Source organism: Panthera tigris, chromosome F2 (assembly GCF_018350195.1).
Source record: "Panthera tigris isolate Pti1 chromosome F2, P.tigris_Pti1_mat1.1, whole genome shotgun sequence".
Taxonomy (NCBI): domain Eukaryota; kingdom Metazoa; phylum Chordata; class Mammalia; order Carnivora; family Felidae; genus Panthera; species Panthera tigris.
The window spans coordinates 72,030,495-72,048,657 of record NC_056676.1 but is presented as its reverse complement, the minus strand read 5'-3'; the positions used below and the strand labels follow the sequence as shown (position 1 = coordinate 72,048,657).

At 52.0% G+C, this 18,163-nt stretch overlaps 1 protein-coding gene and 1 long non-coding RNA gene across 3 annotated transcripts in view; one reads left to right on the top strand and one right to left on the bottom strand.

Moving 5' to 3' along the window:
- Positions 1-9,700, top strand: part of ADCY8 (adenylate cyclase 8) — a 221,129-nt gene extending 211,429 nt beyond the window's left edge. Inside the window, exons 16-18 of the mRNA XM_042973080.1 lie at positions 4,777-4,869; positions 6,347-6,461; positions 9,213-9,700. Of these exons, the coding sequence (XP_042829014.1) occupies positions 4,777-4,869; positions 6,347-6,461; positions 9,213-9,700 (696 nt within the window). The remainder of the gene's footprint in view (positions 1-4,776; positions 4,870-6,346; positions 6,462-9,212) is intronic.
- Positions 9,701-11,105: 1,405 nt separating this feature from the next.
- Positions 11,106-14,452, bottom strand: LOC122234925. 2 transcript variants are annotated; one of them, XR_006212917.1, is made up of 3 exons: positions 14,319-14,452; positions 11,835-11,963; positions 11,106-11,302 (listed from the first exon to the last, which is right to left on the bottom strand). It is a non-coding gene; the product is annotated as an uncharacterized LOC122234925 (long non-coding RNA). The 2 variants fall into 2 exon arrangements; XR_006212918.1 differs by having other exon boundaries at positions 11,106-11,299.
- Between the last annotated feature and the right edge of the window lie 3,711 nt (positions 14,453-18,163).

Genomic DNA, 18,163 nt, shown 5'->3' with positions numbered 1-18,163 from the left:
ATACTGTTTGGGTTTTTAACCATTAACTGGCATCTCATGGTTCCAGTTTTGCAGGCAAAAAGGCAACAAGGGCCATTTTGGTTGTCCTAGGGATGGGAATGGGGATCAAGATAAATAAGACAGGGTCCCTTTTTGCTTCGCATGGCTTCCCAGTCTAGGGAGGGACAAGATGATTGGGTCACCTTTACATGGGAAGTAAGTGCACTCATTCAGAGGGCCTTGCATTGTGGAGAGTAGAGGGTGATTCTATGGTAACAGTATCTTTATTCCAGCTCTTTTTGACAGGCCATAAGCTCATAAAGATAGGAATTATATTCTTATGTATCCTTTTAAGTCCTCAGGGGCTGGGGCTGTGCGTAGAACATAAGAGATGTTCGTAACAGATGCTTACCAAGTATTTGCTCATGGGATCAACCAATCAATTAATTAATTAATGGGGGACAAAAATCAGCAGACTAATAGCAAGGTGAAGAGAAACTAGGGCAATCCAGAACATATCTTCAAATTTAAAAAAAAAAGTTAAAATAGCTGTATTAAAAATAATCTGACCGAAGGTTGAGCCATCAGGCTTTGTTTTATTTTATTTTTAAAATTTTTTTTTTAGTGTTTATTTTTTATTATTTTTGAGACAGAGAGAGACAGAGCATGAACGGGGGAGGGGCAGAGAGAGAGGGAGACACAGAATCGGAAGCAGGCTCCAGGCTCTGAGCCATCAGCCCAGAGCCCGACGCCGGGCTCGAACTCACAGACCGCGAGATGGTGACCTGAGCCGAAGTCGGACGCTCAACCGACTGAGCCACCCAGGCGCCCCAGTTTTATTTTAAACGCTGTAGCACCCCCCATCCCTCCCAAGGGCTCACAAGCAAGTTTTTCAATTGTAATGCGTAAATTTCAACTAAATTTGCATCTCAGTGCCCCGGTTGGTAGACCCCAGGAGTCTTAGGAAAAACAGACAGCGCCCCTAGTGGTAGTGGCGTGTTTTTGCAGAGGGAGGTTGGGGAGGCTAGGAGAAGGAGGGTGGGGGTGGGATTGGTCCAGGAGCTGGACTTTAGAGCAGGAGGAGGAGGAGAGGGAGGAGGAGAGAAGAAAGATAGGAGAGCAGAGCAGAGAAGGAGAAACGGAAAGAAGAGACGGCACAGAGGAGGAGGAAGAGGGAAGAGCATGTGGTCAGCAGGAACATTCTCTGGCTTGCCAACCCCTCGGGCCACCCGCACGTCCCTTCTGTGTCAGGAGAGACCCTCTGCATTCTGCCCTGGCGAAGCTCCAGCCAGATGGAGGCCCTGATGCTGACTTTAGTAACAAAGCTGCTCCGGCTGACAAAATCACCACGGGAACCTGAGCGCCTGCAAAATTCACTCCGGGCTCGAGGAAAGCAGAACACCGCACGGAGCACATGCGCCAAGACCGGGTTCAAGACTCCTCACCCCAGGGCCCCTGCTTCCTCGAAGGCTGAAGGGCGCTCCCACGTTTCAGCACTCCGTGCGGACTAGTGAATTAATAAAGGGGCTGATTAGGAACCGCGTTATGCCCCCAGACGCTTTTAGCTCTACGGTGGATCGATTTGCTGCATGGACACTAAATGAAAATAATGAAGCCGCTTGCTGCCTTCTGATCCACTTCTGAGAGGAGGCAGCATTGCCTGGGCCTGAAATTGGCCCTTGGCCAGGTACTTCCAAGAGCAGAGAGGAAGAGCCCCCCCTCCCCGCAGAAAGCTGGGGAAATGCAGCTGCACGGAGGCAGAAGGACAGAGGTGGGCCACCAAAGACATGCCTTAGATCCCGAACTAACACTTTAACGGCCGAAGGGATGCTGAGACCAAACCTCAGTGCAGTGTCTGAGGGCGAGTGTCAGACATGATCCCAGGCTGAGGACACTCAGCCTTCCCTGGACGCGGTTTGTGCGATCTCAGCCAGGGCAGAAGAGGGGCTTCACTCAATGGCTCAAGAAACAAAAATAACAAACAAAGGCTGCCTCAGCCGTGAATCAGGCAACACAAACACACACGCACGCACGCACGCACACCCCAAAGCAAATCTCAAAAGCACCTGCCTGTGTTTCCCTTGTTTCTCTGAAGAATTTCTCTCCAGCTGGAATTTTTCACGTTTTCTTAGCTCCAGAATCATTTTTGACAGGATGCCTGTAGCAAGATGCATATGGAAAATCCATCTTCTCTTCTTGGTCTGGCCCACCCGTCTGCCCAGCTCCAGCACGGCATGAACCCCGAAGGACATCACAGTCTTTAAGGGAAGCAGAGAGTTGGAAAACCAGAAGTTACATTTAGATACCCACCCACGTGGAGGAAGAGGAGGCTAAGAACTTAGCCCTGGGAGCCAAGGAGGTTTGAGTTTTGAACCTACCTTTTCTGCGGAGGGAGTGAGACACAGAATCTGGATGGCTTTGAAGATGGGGCTAAGGATTTTCTGAAAGATCAGATGTGGGTTATGATGTTTTTCCCCGGAACAACTGGAACAGTGGAGACGCCATTAATCAAGGTGGCAGGTGGGTAGAGAGGACCAAGGGTGTAGCTTTGGGAATGGCAGGTTGGCGATGCCTTTGAGGACTGTAATGGGGATGTCACAGCAGTTTTGTGCAGAAGAGTCTGATGGTCAAGGAAGGACACATGCATTGAGGAATCTTGGGCAGAGAGATTGTGTTGAAAGCCCACGAACCATGGTGACAGAAAAAAAGAAGAGGTCTGAGGCCTGAGCCCCGGGGCCCCCAGAGGGCCTGTGAGATAAGGAAGATAAGAAGGAACTAGCAAAGGACGCTGAGGAGTTGCCAGTGGTGTGGAAGTAAAGCCATGAGTGGGCAGAAACCATGTGGGAGAGGTGTGGCAGTCAACCGGGTAAGATCCAGACAGTGGACCAAGCGAGGCCAGACAATGGGAGGGGTTGTCAGAGCAATGTCAGTGTCAAGGTGGTTCCGGGGGAATTTGAAAATGATGGGGAAGAAGTTGGCAGCAGTGAGTAGAGAGAACTCTGCAAATTTTTACAGCAAAAGGAAGGAGACAGGTGGAAAGAAATGGGGTGTCCCGGAAGACTTTCTCTAAGATGGGAAAAATAACCGCAGCCCTCTCCTGACTTCCTTGAACCTACCACGCATCTTCCCCAACCTCCAGTCCTCATTCATGTCGTCCCCTCTGTCCGGATGCCCCTCTCAACCCTTTCCGTGCCCCCCCCCAGCCTCCCAGCACCCAAACCCATGCACCCACCACTAAAAGACCCTTCCTCACTCTTTAGAAGTGAAGCTAGAAGTCACTTGCTCAGGGGAGCCTTCCCAGCCCCTCCAGATTTCATCAAAATGCTCCTCTCTCCTAGTTCCTACATCCTGTATGTTTCCATCATGTGCTTTACTAGAATTGAGGCAGGGCACGTTTTGTGTGATGGTTTATTTAACATGTCACACACACACACACACACACACACACCCTGCCTGGGCTGTCAGCCCTCGGATGGCTGGGACCTCCTGTCCTATTCATGAGACGTTGCAGAAGCTCAGTGGATATTTCCTGTATTAGTTTACTACCGCTGCTGTAACAAACCACCGCAAATTTAGTGACTCAAGACAACAGAAATTTACGATGTTACAGTTTGGAGGTCAGAAGCCCAAAATGGATGTCACAGGGTTAAATCAAGGTGTCAGCGCGGCTGTGTTCCTTCTGGAGGCTCTAGGGGAAACTCTGTTTCATTCTGGCTACTAAAGGCCACCTGCATTTCTTGGCTGGTGGCTCCTTCCCCTGTCTTTAGAGCCCGTGGTCACCCTGCTGTGACTTCCGCTCCTGCCTGATATCACATTGCCTTCTCCAACTTTCCCGCCTCCTCCTTTCACTTATGAGGACGTTTGCGATTACTTGGAACGCACCCAGCTAGTCTAGGGAATCTCCCCACCTCAGGATCGTTAACTTCATCCCATCTGCAAAGTCCTTTCTGCTCTGGAAGGTAAGATACCCACGGGTTCCAAGAATTAGGACCTGGACATCTTCTGCAGGCAGTGGAATGGGAAGCCACAGGAAGGTTTTGCACAGACGGGGGACATGATCTGACTTTCCCCCGAATGGGACCACTCTGGCTGCCATGCGGGCGGTGAGGGGGGGTGAGGCAGAGAGCAAGCAGGTACATTATTCTGATACAACCACCGGGTGGAAGCCAACAGTGGCTCAGGCCAGGATGCTGACAGACAAGAGTTAAGACTCCAAATCCATGTGGAAGGTGTAGCCAAAATTTGTTGATGCTCTGGGGAACAGTTGGGATTTCTTCTTTGAAGTAATGAAGTAAGCGTTCGTTTCAAAGATTCATCGAGGGGCACCTGGGTGGCTCAGTCGGTTGAGCATCCGACTTCGGCTCAGGTCACGATCTCACGGACCGTGAGTTCGAGCCCCGCGTCAGGCTCTGGGCTGATGGCTCAGAGCCTGGAGCCTGCTTCCAGTTCTGTGTCTCCCTCTCTCTCTGCCCCTCCCCCGTTCATGCTCTGTCTCTCTGTCTCAAAAATAAATAAACGTTAAAAAAAAAAATTTAAAAAAAAAAAGATTCATAGAAACCGATCTACTCCTTAAAGGGTGTCTGGTCACACCCATCCCGGCACCTGCCACCTGCCGGGTGCTCAGTAAACATGTTGATTGCCCAAATGCATGATCCACAGGGAGAAAGGTAGCGTCCTCAAGGCTGCTAAACCAGGCAGAGGCCGTCCTTTGTGTGAGCCGGGAGCCTGTTTCGGGAAGCCCCTGTCTTCAGGAAGAATAAACACCAGAGCTAACGTGGTTGCTTGGATCTATTTCAGCTGCTAGGCGAAGACCGGTTTCAGGACATTGAAAAGATTAAGACCATCGGCAGCACCTACATGGCCGTGTCGGGCCTGTCACCTGAAAAACAGGTAAAGGAACACCTTGCATTCAGCTGCACCATATGGCAGGGGCCTCACTCTTGTCGGGTCGCTGAAGACAGAGAGGCCATCGTCACCAGGCTGCTTGGGGACGGGTAGGGAGGAAATCTGACGCACTGGATATTCTAGTCGTGTGACGTACATTTGCTCCCGAGGGAATGAGGGTCCGCTGGATGAAATGATGCCTCTATGGCCCAGAAACCTCTAGGCTCCATTCTGAACGTCATTGTTGACTTGATGGACAAAATACCCTGGCCGAGAAATACCCTGATTATGATTTAATTGTGAGTGTCACCAAATCCCCAATACCAGCCTGTTTTCTTGTTCTTACTTGTGTAAGTAGGACGTAAGAACGATAATATCTCCTGTTCTCTTGAGGGCCCTGTGCCGGGCACCAGCCTTAAGTGAGAACACTAACGCTTACCTTGCAGCGTTAGTGGACGCAACAGCTTTATGCTGTCTACACCCAGTAGGTGCTCAATACACCCAGTAGGTGCTCAATAAATGCTACGTGCATATGAGTCTAAGTTCCTGGGAAGAAGGAATCCTCATTCCTTCTTCTCATCCTCCCTTTGTTTACTTTCCAGCTAAACACCTAGAAACATTCCAAGAGTAACTATCTGGGAAGAAAACCCTACTAGTAATCAGTTACCTGTGCGTGGCACTTGAGAGCAGGGGTCCACAAAGTACATCCTGCCTGCCAAACCTGACCCATCATCTGTTTCTGTAAATACAATTTTATTGGAACGCAACCACACACACACACACACACACGCATGCACACACATTACATATATTTTCTCTTCGGCTCCTTTCAAGCTAAAATGGCAGTTCTGAGTGTCCCTGAGGAGGCCCAAAACGTTTGCTCTCTAATCCGTTACCGAAACTACTTGCCAACCTCTGCTCTGGAGGGGTACCAAGTTCTTTCGCATACACAATCTCCTTCAATCCCCGGGAGGTAGGGAGGTAGGCGGGGCAAGGATGCTGATCCCCATCTTCTAGGTGAGGAGACGGAGGTTCAGAGAGGCACAGAGGCTTACTCCGCACCCCCCTCAAGGTCCGTGACCAAATGTCGAAGCAAATGTGAAACATCCCTTGAACAGACAGTGTGAGTACTTGAAAGGAAGTACACGTTTCCTAGATGGAAACACGACACGTGCAAACATAAACACGCGCCCGCGCGCCCGTGAGCACAGTCAGGAATTCATAGTGTGGCCGCCTGAATACACAAGTGTCGATGTGGAGAAAGGAATCTGAGAAGCCGCACACATTACACTGAGTTAAGCAAATCTCCTGCCATCCTGTGTTCGGGGACACTGCCGACGGGGGTGTTCGGGGGCTCCCACACCTGGCCGTCTTCATCCCAGGGATGCGCAGGTGGGTTGGGACGTAGAGCGGGGCTCCCCTCTGCTGCAGAAAGGTCCACGTTCACCACAGTGAGTGAGTTCTCCTCTCACTTGTGCTCCAGCAATGTGAAGACAAGTGGGGACATCTGTGTGCCCTGGCCGACTTCTCCCTCGCCCTGACCGAAAGCATACAGGAGATCAACAAACATTCCTTCAACAATTTCGAACTCCGGATTGGTGAGTAGCAGCTGGAGGTGTGGCCCCCTCCCTCCCGCCCCCGCTCCCCCCCACCAGCTCCCTGGCCTGGCTCCATCAGACCCCTCCCCCGCTCCCTGCCCCATGCCCTGGGCACCCTGGGCCGTGGGGAGCTTTCTCCTACAACACGCAGCAGGCTTAGTGTGACCTCACCAAGGACAGGGACGGGGACAGCGTCAGCTCAGGCCTGTCTAGGCTTCCTCTTGCTCTGGGTGCTGGAAGCCAGGGAAGCCTGCTGGCCTGGGTGCAGACATACACAGCAGGCCCTACACCATAGCCACCTTTCCTCCAGCTCACTTGTGCAGTGCCCCACCCGCACAACACCCTGTTGAGGGAGGGAGCTGAGTCATCTCTCATTCACTCTGTCCCATGTCCTTGGTCAGTGTGTTGGTCTCCAGTCCTTCTGGATATGCCTTAAAGCAAAAGCAGGATTGCACTCCCAAAGATGTCAGATACTGTGGTGTGCAGGGACGGCAGAGAGGCTCCTAGCTCCTCACTTGGCCACACAGCTCGCCCTTCCTTGCGCTCAGAGACCCCCTCGTGCAGCACAGCAATGCAACAGAAACCACAGCCCGGTGAATAGTGACCCTTTATACTTTGTATAACTCGCCAACTTTTTTGGCATCTCTGCTGCTTCTCGAAGGCCCCCCTACAGCATGGTCTGAAAGCCGTAAACTCAGGCCCAGGCCCAGAGAAGGGGATGATAGCTTCCGATCACACAGCCAAGCGGACACCCTGGAGGCAGCCCCAGGACTTCCGGACAGACCGGGGACGTTCTGGCTGCCGGGCTGCAGCCTAAGACGGCCTTTGCCACAGTCTTCGTATTTTACATCTCCTCTGGCCTTCATGCCGTTTTGCTTACTTGGCTCTCCCTCACCAGCTTTCAAGAAAAAAACAGTCAAGAAATACCAGTATCTGACTTCTCAGATCTTTGTTCATATGTAAAAGCTCTATTTTATGTTTTTGGTCTATGGATGGGATGTTCAAGGCTTGTTCCCGCATCTTCCACTGACCCTACGTGTCCTTGCTGAAATCCTTGACCACACGACGGAACCAGGACTGAAAACCAGAACTTTAACCCTGAACAAAGGCGGGAGATGCCGCTGGGGTCAGGGCCGACCCTTGGTGTGAAATCTCACAGTGCTGGCATAGACCAGAGGTCAGAAGATTATTTTCCCCATTTCACGGGGCACCTCTGTTTGTGTCTGGGGTCAGCTGTGGCCACCTCTGTGAAGTTGGGCCAATCATTCCAGCCCTCTGAAGGTCAGTTTCCTCGTGTGCAAGCTGGGTGTGATATTATTACCCCCACCCCTGCCTGCCTCGTAGCAGTAACGAGGGATCAGACGGGGTGACGCCTGTGAGGGGCTCCGCAAGGCGTGGAGGGAGCCCCATCACTGTGATGCCCACACATTCTGTAGGGTCTGCTTCTCTGATTTCTGTTTATTTTGTATGGGGCGGGGAGGGGTTGTACTGCCCTCCGCCTAGAATGATCTAACCCAGACATCTGCATGGCTTGTCCCACCACATTCTTCAGATGGCTGCTCAGAAAGGCCCTTCCCTAGCCACCTTCCTCCAAAATGCCCCCTCCCACCTCTCTCTTCCTTTAACCTGACCGGGTTTTCGTTCTAGCCTCTATTATTCATTGATATCGTATTACTTGTTTTGATATTTCCTTCTCTCCAGGTGAAGGTAAGCCCCATGAGGGTTGGGGCTCTCGTCTCTTTTCTTCCCCACCCATTGCCCCGGTGCCTGGAACAGCGCTGGTACCTAGCAGGTGTCTAGTCAATTTAGTAGAATACACGAGAAATTCAAAGTCCAATAGAAGGAGACCTACGTGCTCACCAACATGTTTGGTGAAATGCTATTATTCCTGGCAGAGAAGTCTACGTCTCGTAAAGGAGGAGGTGTCGGAGATGTCTTAAAAGGCATTTGCCAAATAAGATGTGGGGGTTGGGCAGAAATGATAGTCCAAGCAGAAAGAAAGGCAGGGACAAAAGCACAGAGGTGGGCGATGGCCGGCAGGTGAGGGGGGACTCTAGCTGGTCAGTGTGGACACAAAGGTGAAGGAGAGGGTGGCAGTGAAGGAGGCTGACAAAGCAGGACGAGCCAGATTCGAGAAGCCCTTGGCTGTGATCCCAAGGGGCCTGGGCTTCATCCTATAGGCAAAAGGGGCTGTGGCAGGTGTTGAAGCGGTTGGAACTTGGCCAGATGGGGGCTGGTCTGCTGGAGGACAAGGGAGGAGGCAGGGAGGCCGGTTGGGAGGCTTGTGCCACAGACCAAGGGAATGATGCTCAGGCCCTGGACTAAAACAGAGAAGGCAAAGGTCTACCCAGGCTCTCAGAGTACTGCAACAGCGGAGGCTGGAGGAGACCCCAGCGTCCTGACTCGTGGCACAGTGCTCCGTCCGTCCCACGGGCTACGTCAGCGTCCTGGTGAAAATTATCCTAATTTGCTCGGGAGCAGTCCCTGGTAGTCAGGCACCATGCCAAGGCTTTCCTCCCGTTATCTCATTCCATCTTCCTTGTACTCTGCACGTGGGAAAAGTGAGGTCCACCCAGGCTAAGTAACTGACCCAGGCCGCTCACCCAGTGAGCGGCCCAGGCGGGATCTGGGCCCCACAGTTTATCCACAGAGACCATACCTTCCCTGCTCACTGTCCCAGGCGGGGGTGCAGCCACCTTAGTGATGTCCCTCTTCTCTTCTCTTACCTCTCGCTCCTTTGGTCGCTCGCAGGCATCAGTCACGGCTCCGTGGTAGCTGGGGTCATCGGCGCTAAGAAGCCACAATATGACATTTGGGGCAAAACTGTGAACCTGGCGAGCCGAATGGACAGCACAGGGGTCAGCGGCAGGATCCAAGTCCCCGAGGAGACCTATCTCATCCTGAAGGACCAGGGCTTTGCCTTCGACTACCGAGGGGAGATCTACGTGAAGGGCATCAGTGAGCAGGAAGGAAAAATCAAAACGTACTTTCTCCTGGGAAGAGTCCAACCCAACCCGTTCATCCTGCCCCCGAGAAGACTGCCCGGGCAGTACTCACTGGCCGCGGTCGTCCTGGGCCTTGTCCAGTCCCTCAACAGGCAAAGGCAGAAGCAGTTGCTCAATGAGAACATCAACACAGGGATCATCAAGGGCCACTACAACCGGCGGACTTTGCTGACAGCCAGTGGGCCAGAGCCCGGGGCCCAGGCTGAGGAGGCCGACAAGTCCGACTTGCCATGAAAGCATTTTCTTTGTGTTTCCTTTTTTTTGTATTTCTTTTATATATAAAATAAATATACTAATAAAAAGGTTTAATTTTTTTTAGAACAAGGATGGTTTCATTGGTCTTGGGATACACTAGACTGAAGACAGGATTTGAGCTTCTCCTCAAATCAGAGACATTTATCGATCATCTCGTATGCACGAGGTTCTTTGGGAAGCACAGATAAATAAGACCTGCTCCCTCGACCTTGAAAGGCTCACAACTGAGTATGAAAGAGGGACGTGTAAGCAGACACTCGACACAAGGGCCCCTTATTACTTTGTCATGTTTTATTTATTGGGGAGAGAGAGCGTTAAGTGGGAGAGGGGCAGAGAGAGAGGGGAACAGAGGATCCAAAGCAGGGTCTACCCAGCCAGGCTGACACCAGCGAGACCACCGTGGGGCTCGAACTCACAAACCGCACGATCATGACCTGCGCTGAAGTTGGACGCTCAACCGACTGAGCCACCCAGGCGCCCCTGTCGAGCTCTTGTCACGCGCAGGACCCGGTGCCAGACCCTTTACGTAATGACCTCACGCGACCCTCACAGTACTGTGTGCATGCCCTCAGCCAGCGTGTGTTTTTTTTTTTTTAATTTTTTTTTTTTCAACGTTTTTTTATTTATTTTTGAGACAGAGAGAGACAGAGCATGAACGGGGGAGGGGCAAAGAGAGAGGGAGACACAGAATCGGAAACAGGCTCCAGGCTCCGAGCCATCAGCCCAGAGCCTGACGCGGGGCTCGAACTCACGGACCGTGAGATCGTGACCTGGCTGAAGTCGGACGCTTAACCGACTGCGCCACCCAGGCGCCCCTCAGCCAGCGTGTGTTGAGCTGTGCCTGTACTTTCCTAAGCTCCAGAGAAATCCTGGCAAAAGTCCGGCCCTCGCAGAACTAGCAGTCAGCGTGGGGATAATCCATAACGTTCCTCTAAACCAATACATAAGTAATCTACTTCCAGATAGGGGTAGATGCCGTAGAGAAAATTGGGGAGGACAATTGGGATAGAGAATTGGAGGTCGGGGGTGCCGTGTAACTGGGATCTACAAGGAAGGCCTCTTTGAGGACTTCCTGTTGAAGATTAGCCCTAAACAATGAGAACGAAGCACCCTGGGAGGAGAGTGGCCCCATGGGAAGGAATGGCAAGGGCAAAGGCCCCGAGGTGGGATCAAACCCACGTGATCTGTTGGAGGACCAGCTCCAAAGGCAGTGGGTGGGGAAGCTGTTGCAGGCAGGTTCACTCTCCCCCGGGAAGACTGCCTCCTGAGATCTTCTCCTGTGACCACAAAGACTACCAGCAAAGTTTCATGCAGATGAGAAAGCTCAGAAAAGTAAAGGATTTTCCCCAGACCGTATAATTAGTTGTAGAACCGGGATCAGAACCATATGGGTCAGCCAAGGCTGACCGGTATTGAGAATCACTCCCATGTTAGTGGCTAAAACACGATGAGATTTCTGTCATTCATGTCCTATGGGGCGTGGGGTGGAGGGTGGTGGGGGCTCCATACAATGATGTCAGGGCTTAACTTCCTTTCTCTCAGGACGTAGAGCTTTCTGCTTGATCCTCTGTGTCCAGCCTGCTAAGGAAAAGACAGGAAGGAAGGAGTGTCACTCAGAAGATCTTAGGTACCTGGCCTGGAAGTGGCACATTAGTGCCGTCACTGGCCCCCCTCACTCCAGGGGAAGTTAGGGAATGGGGTCTCCCTGTGTTCACTACTAAGAGTAAAACGAAACACAGCAAGGAGCATAATCTCTTTCGTAAGAATCGACACTCGTCTAAGTCCATCTTTGCCAACGCGGAGCTGCTCTGGTAAGTTCTGTGTTGGAGGAACGTACAAGGTTTAAGCAATGGAAGGAGAAGGATGAAATCCCGACCATTCTCTAAACTCTTGCGCTCTTAACAACAGCCATTTAGAAGAAACGTACCTCCAGTGGACATGCTTTCAAGGAAGTACCTACCCAGAATATTTCAGGCGAGACCCCCTCCCCAGGTAGGAGAGAGACTACGGTCTCCAGAGAAGCACGACGCACAGAGGTGGGGGGCCCTTGAACTTTGAGCCATGTGGGTAATGGCCTTTGCTCTCAGAAATTATACACCTGCCAGAGAACTACCTGAGGTCCCAACGGAATGAGAAGACGGCATCAGGTGAACTGTGAAGTCCTTCTGATGCCAGTGTTCATCATTATCTTCACAGACGCAGAGGAAGCCTCCTGGTTTATTCAGGCGAGTTTCTGAGGACACTGAAACAAAGTAAAGCCCCAGGGGGTGCTGAGACTTGGAGCCACAGAGAAGAGGAGGGAAGCTGGGGGTCTGGGGCTGCGGCAAACATCCCGGCAAAGAGGCCGGCCTCGGCGACGGCAGTCAGGCTGTGACAGCACTGTCTCCCAAAGACAGAGAAGACTCGATGCGGGCCATCAAGCTTTGGTCTGATCCGGAGGGCAGGATCCTTCTAGATTCTATGGGCGGCATGCAGCAGACAGGCCACGGTGAGATGGATCCAGTCCCAGGGAAAGAGTTTACCCAGCACAGATGTTGTCCCCAAGCTCTGAGCTAGGACTCAGGACCCAGTCCCTGGACTAGAAGAATGTCATCCTAAGCAAGATAACTGGGCAGGAACCAAAGGAGGAGGCATGAAGCCAGACCCAGGCTCCTGGATGCTGCCACTTCGGGGGTGAAGCTTCACCCAGAACCTGTCGCTGACTCAGTGATGACGAGCCCTAAAGCGAAACAGGCTTCACGGAGGGGACAGGGGGGATGGGACACGTGGCTTCCTTCAGGGCTCCATTAAACAGAGGAGCAGAGGCACCTGGGTGGCTCAGTGGGCGAGGTGTCTGACTCCTGGTTTCGGCTCAGGTCATGATCTCACGGTTTGTGGGTTCGATCCCTGAGTCGGGCTCTGTGCTGACCGTGCAGAACCTGCTTGGGATTCTCTCTTTCTCCCTCTTTCTCTGCCCCTCCCCCACTTGTACATGTATGCTCGCTCGCTCTCTCTCTCTCTCCAAATAAATAAAAACGCGAAAATAAATAAACAAACAGAGGAGCAAGGAGGCACAATGGTGCCAAGAATCCTCACTGAATTATCAAGAACCCTACCCAGTGGACATCTGAACTCTGCTCCAATTTTTTCTGGCCCCAAAGCGTGGGGTCCCTGCCCCTGGGTCAGCCCATTCCGTGGCCCCAGCGGGTCTGCAGAGACAGAACCGGGAGACTGGCCCGTGGTTGACGTAGCTGAGAGGCACACCTCTTCTCGGGCCTTGTGCAAGGCTGGAGGGGGTGGTGAAGAAAGACAGTCTTCTTGAAATGAGAGAGCGGTTTTCTGTTTGCCTACTTTTTTGGTCTGTTCATCTCATTTACGAAAAGAACTTCCAATGTCAAGTGATTTCTGAGAACCTGCTCTTAACTCCGAAACAAACCTGGCATCCTGTTCCAGCCAGGGGCTCCAACCTCATGTTTCTCCCCCCCACTGATTTCTGCTTGTGAAATTTTGGATTTGATCTTAGGAATGCCAAGTGTAAAAACTCTGGCCAAGGAAACAGTGCCCCAAATGGTGAAATACAAAGAGAAACACAGAACAGGGCCTGGCTTAGTCTTCAGACGTTCAGGCCCACTAGACGGGCTTTCTCAACAGCTGTGTATTCTGGACAGTGATGACATCTTTTGTCGCACCCCCCAACTGCGTTTATCAGCCTGTGTGGGTGATGCACGCCTTCCCCAGAGATGAGCACAGCCCCTCTTAGGGAAGATGTAAGTTATTCCTCCAAGGGCTGGGTCTGAGCCCCGGCTGCCTCGCATTCTGCCCTCCCGTAAAGTCAGGCGGATCACCTGAAGGTCAGAAATGCCCCCCACCAGTGCCTCTGCCTCCCTCCTACAGTTGGAAGTGACTACTGTGCTGTCATCACCATTTCACAGACGAGGAAGCTGAGACGCAGAGCTCCTGAGCGACTCACGCTGTAAGGTCTTCGACCCAGCAACGAGTGGCCGTAGGATTCAAACCCAGGAGCTCTCGTTCCAGAGTCCTGCCCTTAAGCACCACTGCCTAGCCCTGTGGTGGGCGAATGATATTCATTAAATGAAAGTTGAAAGTGGGAGCAGACTCCCTGGCGGGCAGAGAAGATGGACGAGCCAGGGCAGAATTCTGGAACGGCAGTCGGGGGGGGTGGGGGGGGGACAACTCAGCACCACTCGCCCGGACCCTCGACAGCCTCCCCTTCCACCCCAGGAGGTCAGACAGCCTCTGATTCTCTTTGCGGGTTGTGATGTGGAGACGGTCGGGGACAGGACGTACTGGGCTGAGAGCCCCGAGGGCAGTTCCTTGAGGTACACAGGCTGTGGTTTGAATCCCGGCCCCCCACCACTTGTCAGTGGTTTGATGTTGGGCCAGTAGCGTAAGTCGTGCCCCCCACGTTCTTCCCCTGCCCCACGAGGATGGCAACGGAAGCCGCTGCGATTTGGAAATTTTGAAGCTTTCAGATCTGAGAAACATGGTTAAAATATCATACACTAGGAAACACCCCAAAGGTGTCCGCGGCACTGCTCAGTAATTAAACTCGCTCGTAATGTAACGACACACAAAGCAGCGTAACCAGAGTCTGTACCTGGGACCCATTGCAGGTCGCGTTTTGCCCCCAGATTCCTTAGAAAACAAACGTCAGCGCTTAGAACGTTGTGGAATTTGAAGTGTCGATAAATGGTTGTCCACCCACAATGCCTCGTAAGGCTGCCGTACGGATGACAAGCGACCGAGTGTCTCGTCACCCAGCAGCCTGGCCCTCTGCCACACCCCAGGATAGCTTGTCATTGACATCACACATGAAGGTTGTTCTGAAATAATGGGCATTGGTCACTCCCCTTTGTCTTTAAGCCTTGTTTCTTTGTCTGCATTTACAAAATCTGCTTTAACGAGTGTACGTTACTTTATAATGAAAACAATGAGGGCCGCCTGGGTGGCTCAGTCAGTGAAGCATCCAACTTCAGTCCAGGTCATGATCTCACAGTCCGTGAGTTCGAGCCCCTTGTCCGGCTCTGTGCTGACAGCTCAGAGCCTGGAGACTGCTTCGGATTCTGTGTCTCCCTCTCTCTCTGCCCCTCCCCTGCTCACGCTCTGTCTCTCAAAAATAAATAAACGTTAAAAATAAAAATGATAAATAAAATGCATAATAAATTTATTTTTAATAAATAATAATAATGATAAAAAGGTATAATTAAGCCAAAGTAAAGCATGTGGATTGACCTGAAGAGCTGCAGAGGATTTCACTGGGCCCTTGGGGATCCCACCCTGAGCCAGAGGGTCTGGAGCCCTCCCGGAACAGAGGTGGGCAGACACCTTGCGGAGAGAGCCAGCTCGACACCGTGCACGGCCGGGGCCGAATCTTCCCAGGGCCGCAGTAACCACTGCTGACCCAGATTTCAAGGCTGCCCTTTCGGAGGCAGTGAGAGAAAGGGTGTTGGAGATTCATTTCCTTCCCTGACATTTTTATTCCAGACCCGCAGGCTCTTCTGACGCTCTGCTTCCCTGTGCCAACCAGCATTTCCAAGTGAGAGTGCTGCTCTCAGATTAGCTGTGGGCTCCAAACAACTGAACCCAATATTTTATTGATGAGTTACCAGGGGGCCGGGTGCCCTGAAGCATAGCACCCTGTGCCGATTTGAATTATTAATTGCCCATCAGCCACACACCTCCGGCCACCATCCTGCCCTCTGGCCCCAGGAAGATAATATCGCCATTCTTTGCGTGAGCATCCAAAGCGTTCTCAGTCGACTCCATGCACCTGTCTTTTCCTTTTATAAAACAGACAGCTTGCCTCAAGTGCCATCAGCTCCCGTTTGGAAATAATTTCAAATATAGTTCTTTCGTAATTCACCGACTCCTGTCTTGACATTATCCTAACGATCGTGGTAATGAGAACTAACATTTGCAGGGTGCTTTACAGTTTGTGAAGCCCATTTCCAAAAATGATTTCAGTTGACCTTCATAACAACTGTCAGGGAGAGGGATTGTTATCTCAATATTCCAGCACACCCAGGCTCATAAAAATCAGTAAAAATGAACGTTTTAAAAGCTCTATCTAAACCTAAAGCGTGAAAGCTGAAAAGAGCTTACAGATCACATGTGGCCCGAAGTCTTGATTTTTGTATATACAAAAACAAAAGCCCAAAGAGGGGGACGCATTTGGTCAAGATTCAACAACCAGGACCGGAATTGGAGCCAGTGCAGAGAACCGGACTCCTGTCTCGTGACCTTTGACTCCACGTAGGTGCTCTGACCTCTTCTCCTTTGTTCACTGCAAGTAAGGCCACGCTGTGCCCTGGACATCGTGTAGGTCCTCCTTGCCCCATGAGCCCGAGTGAGGCTGGCTGGAGGTCCCCTGGAAGCCTGTGATGCCCGCCAGCCCCCACGACCCTCGTCCTCACTCCGCTTCTGGTGCCCACATCTCCACACCCACCTCTGCCCCACACGGCTGGACTCCAACCCGAAACTCGGCCCCTTCTCAGTTTGTGTACACATACACTTACACACACACACACACACACACACACTGGGCATCTGCATTCCGAAGGACTGTTCCACGACACCCATCCCTCCTCTGTAACCAGGAATGTGGCCCTGGTGCCCAGTCCAAAGAAACATTTCAGCAACAGAAGAAAAATAGGGAAATGCCATCGCTTGGAAAACGTTTCTTGTTGCTTGTCCTGACTCCTTCCCTCCTATGCACATTTATAAGGCTGATGATCATTACAAATGCCAGCAGCCAACCTGTTTTCTTAACGCCTGCAGTCCCACCGTTAGCCACCTTCACTGTCCCCACGGGGTAGAGATTATTAAAAACGGGAAGGACAGTTGTATGACATGCCCGGAGCAAGCGGTGAACAATTGACCAAGGGTTCTTTTGAGTGACAGCTTGCTGTTCTGCAGAAATGACCAAAATAGCCCCAAAAGAAACTACTGAAGTCGCCCAAGCAATGGACCCTTTGGAACACCTTCCCTTGGGCACCAGTCTCGGAGAGACATGCCCTCTCTTGGTGGCAGCTGGGGGCTGCAGGCTGGCCTCTGATGGGTGTGCAGACATAGCCAGGGAAACCCCAGCCTCCTGTAGAAGACATCACATCCCCTGACATTTACCATGTTCCTGCCGAAAGAAGTGTCTTTTTTTAAGTTCACTTACTTATTTTGAAAGAGAGAGAGAAGGGGAGGAGCAGAGAGAGAGAGAGAGAGAGAGAGAGAGAATCCCAAGCAAGCTCCACAATGAGAGAGGGCTCAAACCCACAAACTGTGAGATCATGGCCTGAGCCAAAACCAAGAGTCAGATGCTTCACCAGCTGAGCCAACCAGGTGCCCCGAAATATGCGTCTTCTTGATTGAAAGGAATACATCTCTTTTGTTCAGATGACCAGTACTTGGGATTGTTAAATTGGTTTTAGCGAAGGCATGGGGGAGGAGGTGGGGGGCTGGACAAATACTGAGTTTTGAAATAAATCTCTCAGCAGCCAGGCGGGAAAGAGACTGGCACACCCACACCCTTTGGTCCCTGGATGTCCCCTCAACACTAAGGGCTTTCCTCCGAATGAGATGGGCCACCCGTGAAATGAGACGGGTTTGGGGCAGAGGAGTCATGTGTTTTTTTGCAGGGACATCTGTCTGCTGTGTTGTGCTAGAGCGACAGGGAAAGGGCAGAAGCAGGGTGACGAGTCAGGAGGTCAGTGCAATAACCCGTGAGATGCGGATGTGCCTGCACCACGCTGGGAGCTGCGGGGGCAGGAAGTGGTCGGATTCTGGGTATATCTGGATATGTACACGCTGAGCTCATGATACTTGATGAGGGATTGGATGTGAGCTATGGAGGAGACGGGGCCAGGACACCACGCTTTGAGGACCGATGAACTAGAAGGGTGCTGAGATTCAGAGTGCAGGAGAAGGAGCTGGGTTTGGGTGAGGGAGCCACAGGTTCACTTCCGGGCAGGTAAAGTTGAGGTGTCTATTGCCCACCTGCATGGGTGCGTGGAGTTCAGAGGAAAGGTCCGAGCTGGACAGACAGTCATGGTGCTTGACCTTGACAAAGAGTTTGATTCAGCCACTGCTCCCTCCCTCCTGAACGCTCGCCTCCCCTTGCCGTCCAGCGCCGTCCCTCCTGGTGTCACTTCAACCTCTCCGACCTCAGTCAATCTTCTTAGAGCAGTTGTCTGACTCCCCGATCCTAAGCTGCCTTCTCCCCCTCCATGCTTCCCCCATCCATCCATCGGAACTTCTTCCCATGACATCACCCACACCTCTGCTGGTGATTCCCACACCTAGATGGTAAGCCCGTTCTTCTCTCCTGAACTGGGAAATCAAACATCTCACTGGCTCCAGGCAAGGCCACCGGGATGTCCCGTGAGCTTCTAGTCCAGTCCTCTGTGAAGGAGCTCGTCTTCTCTTCTAGCTTCCTGTTGCCCCTGTGGCCCT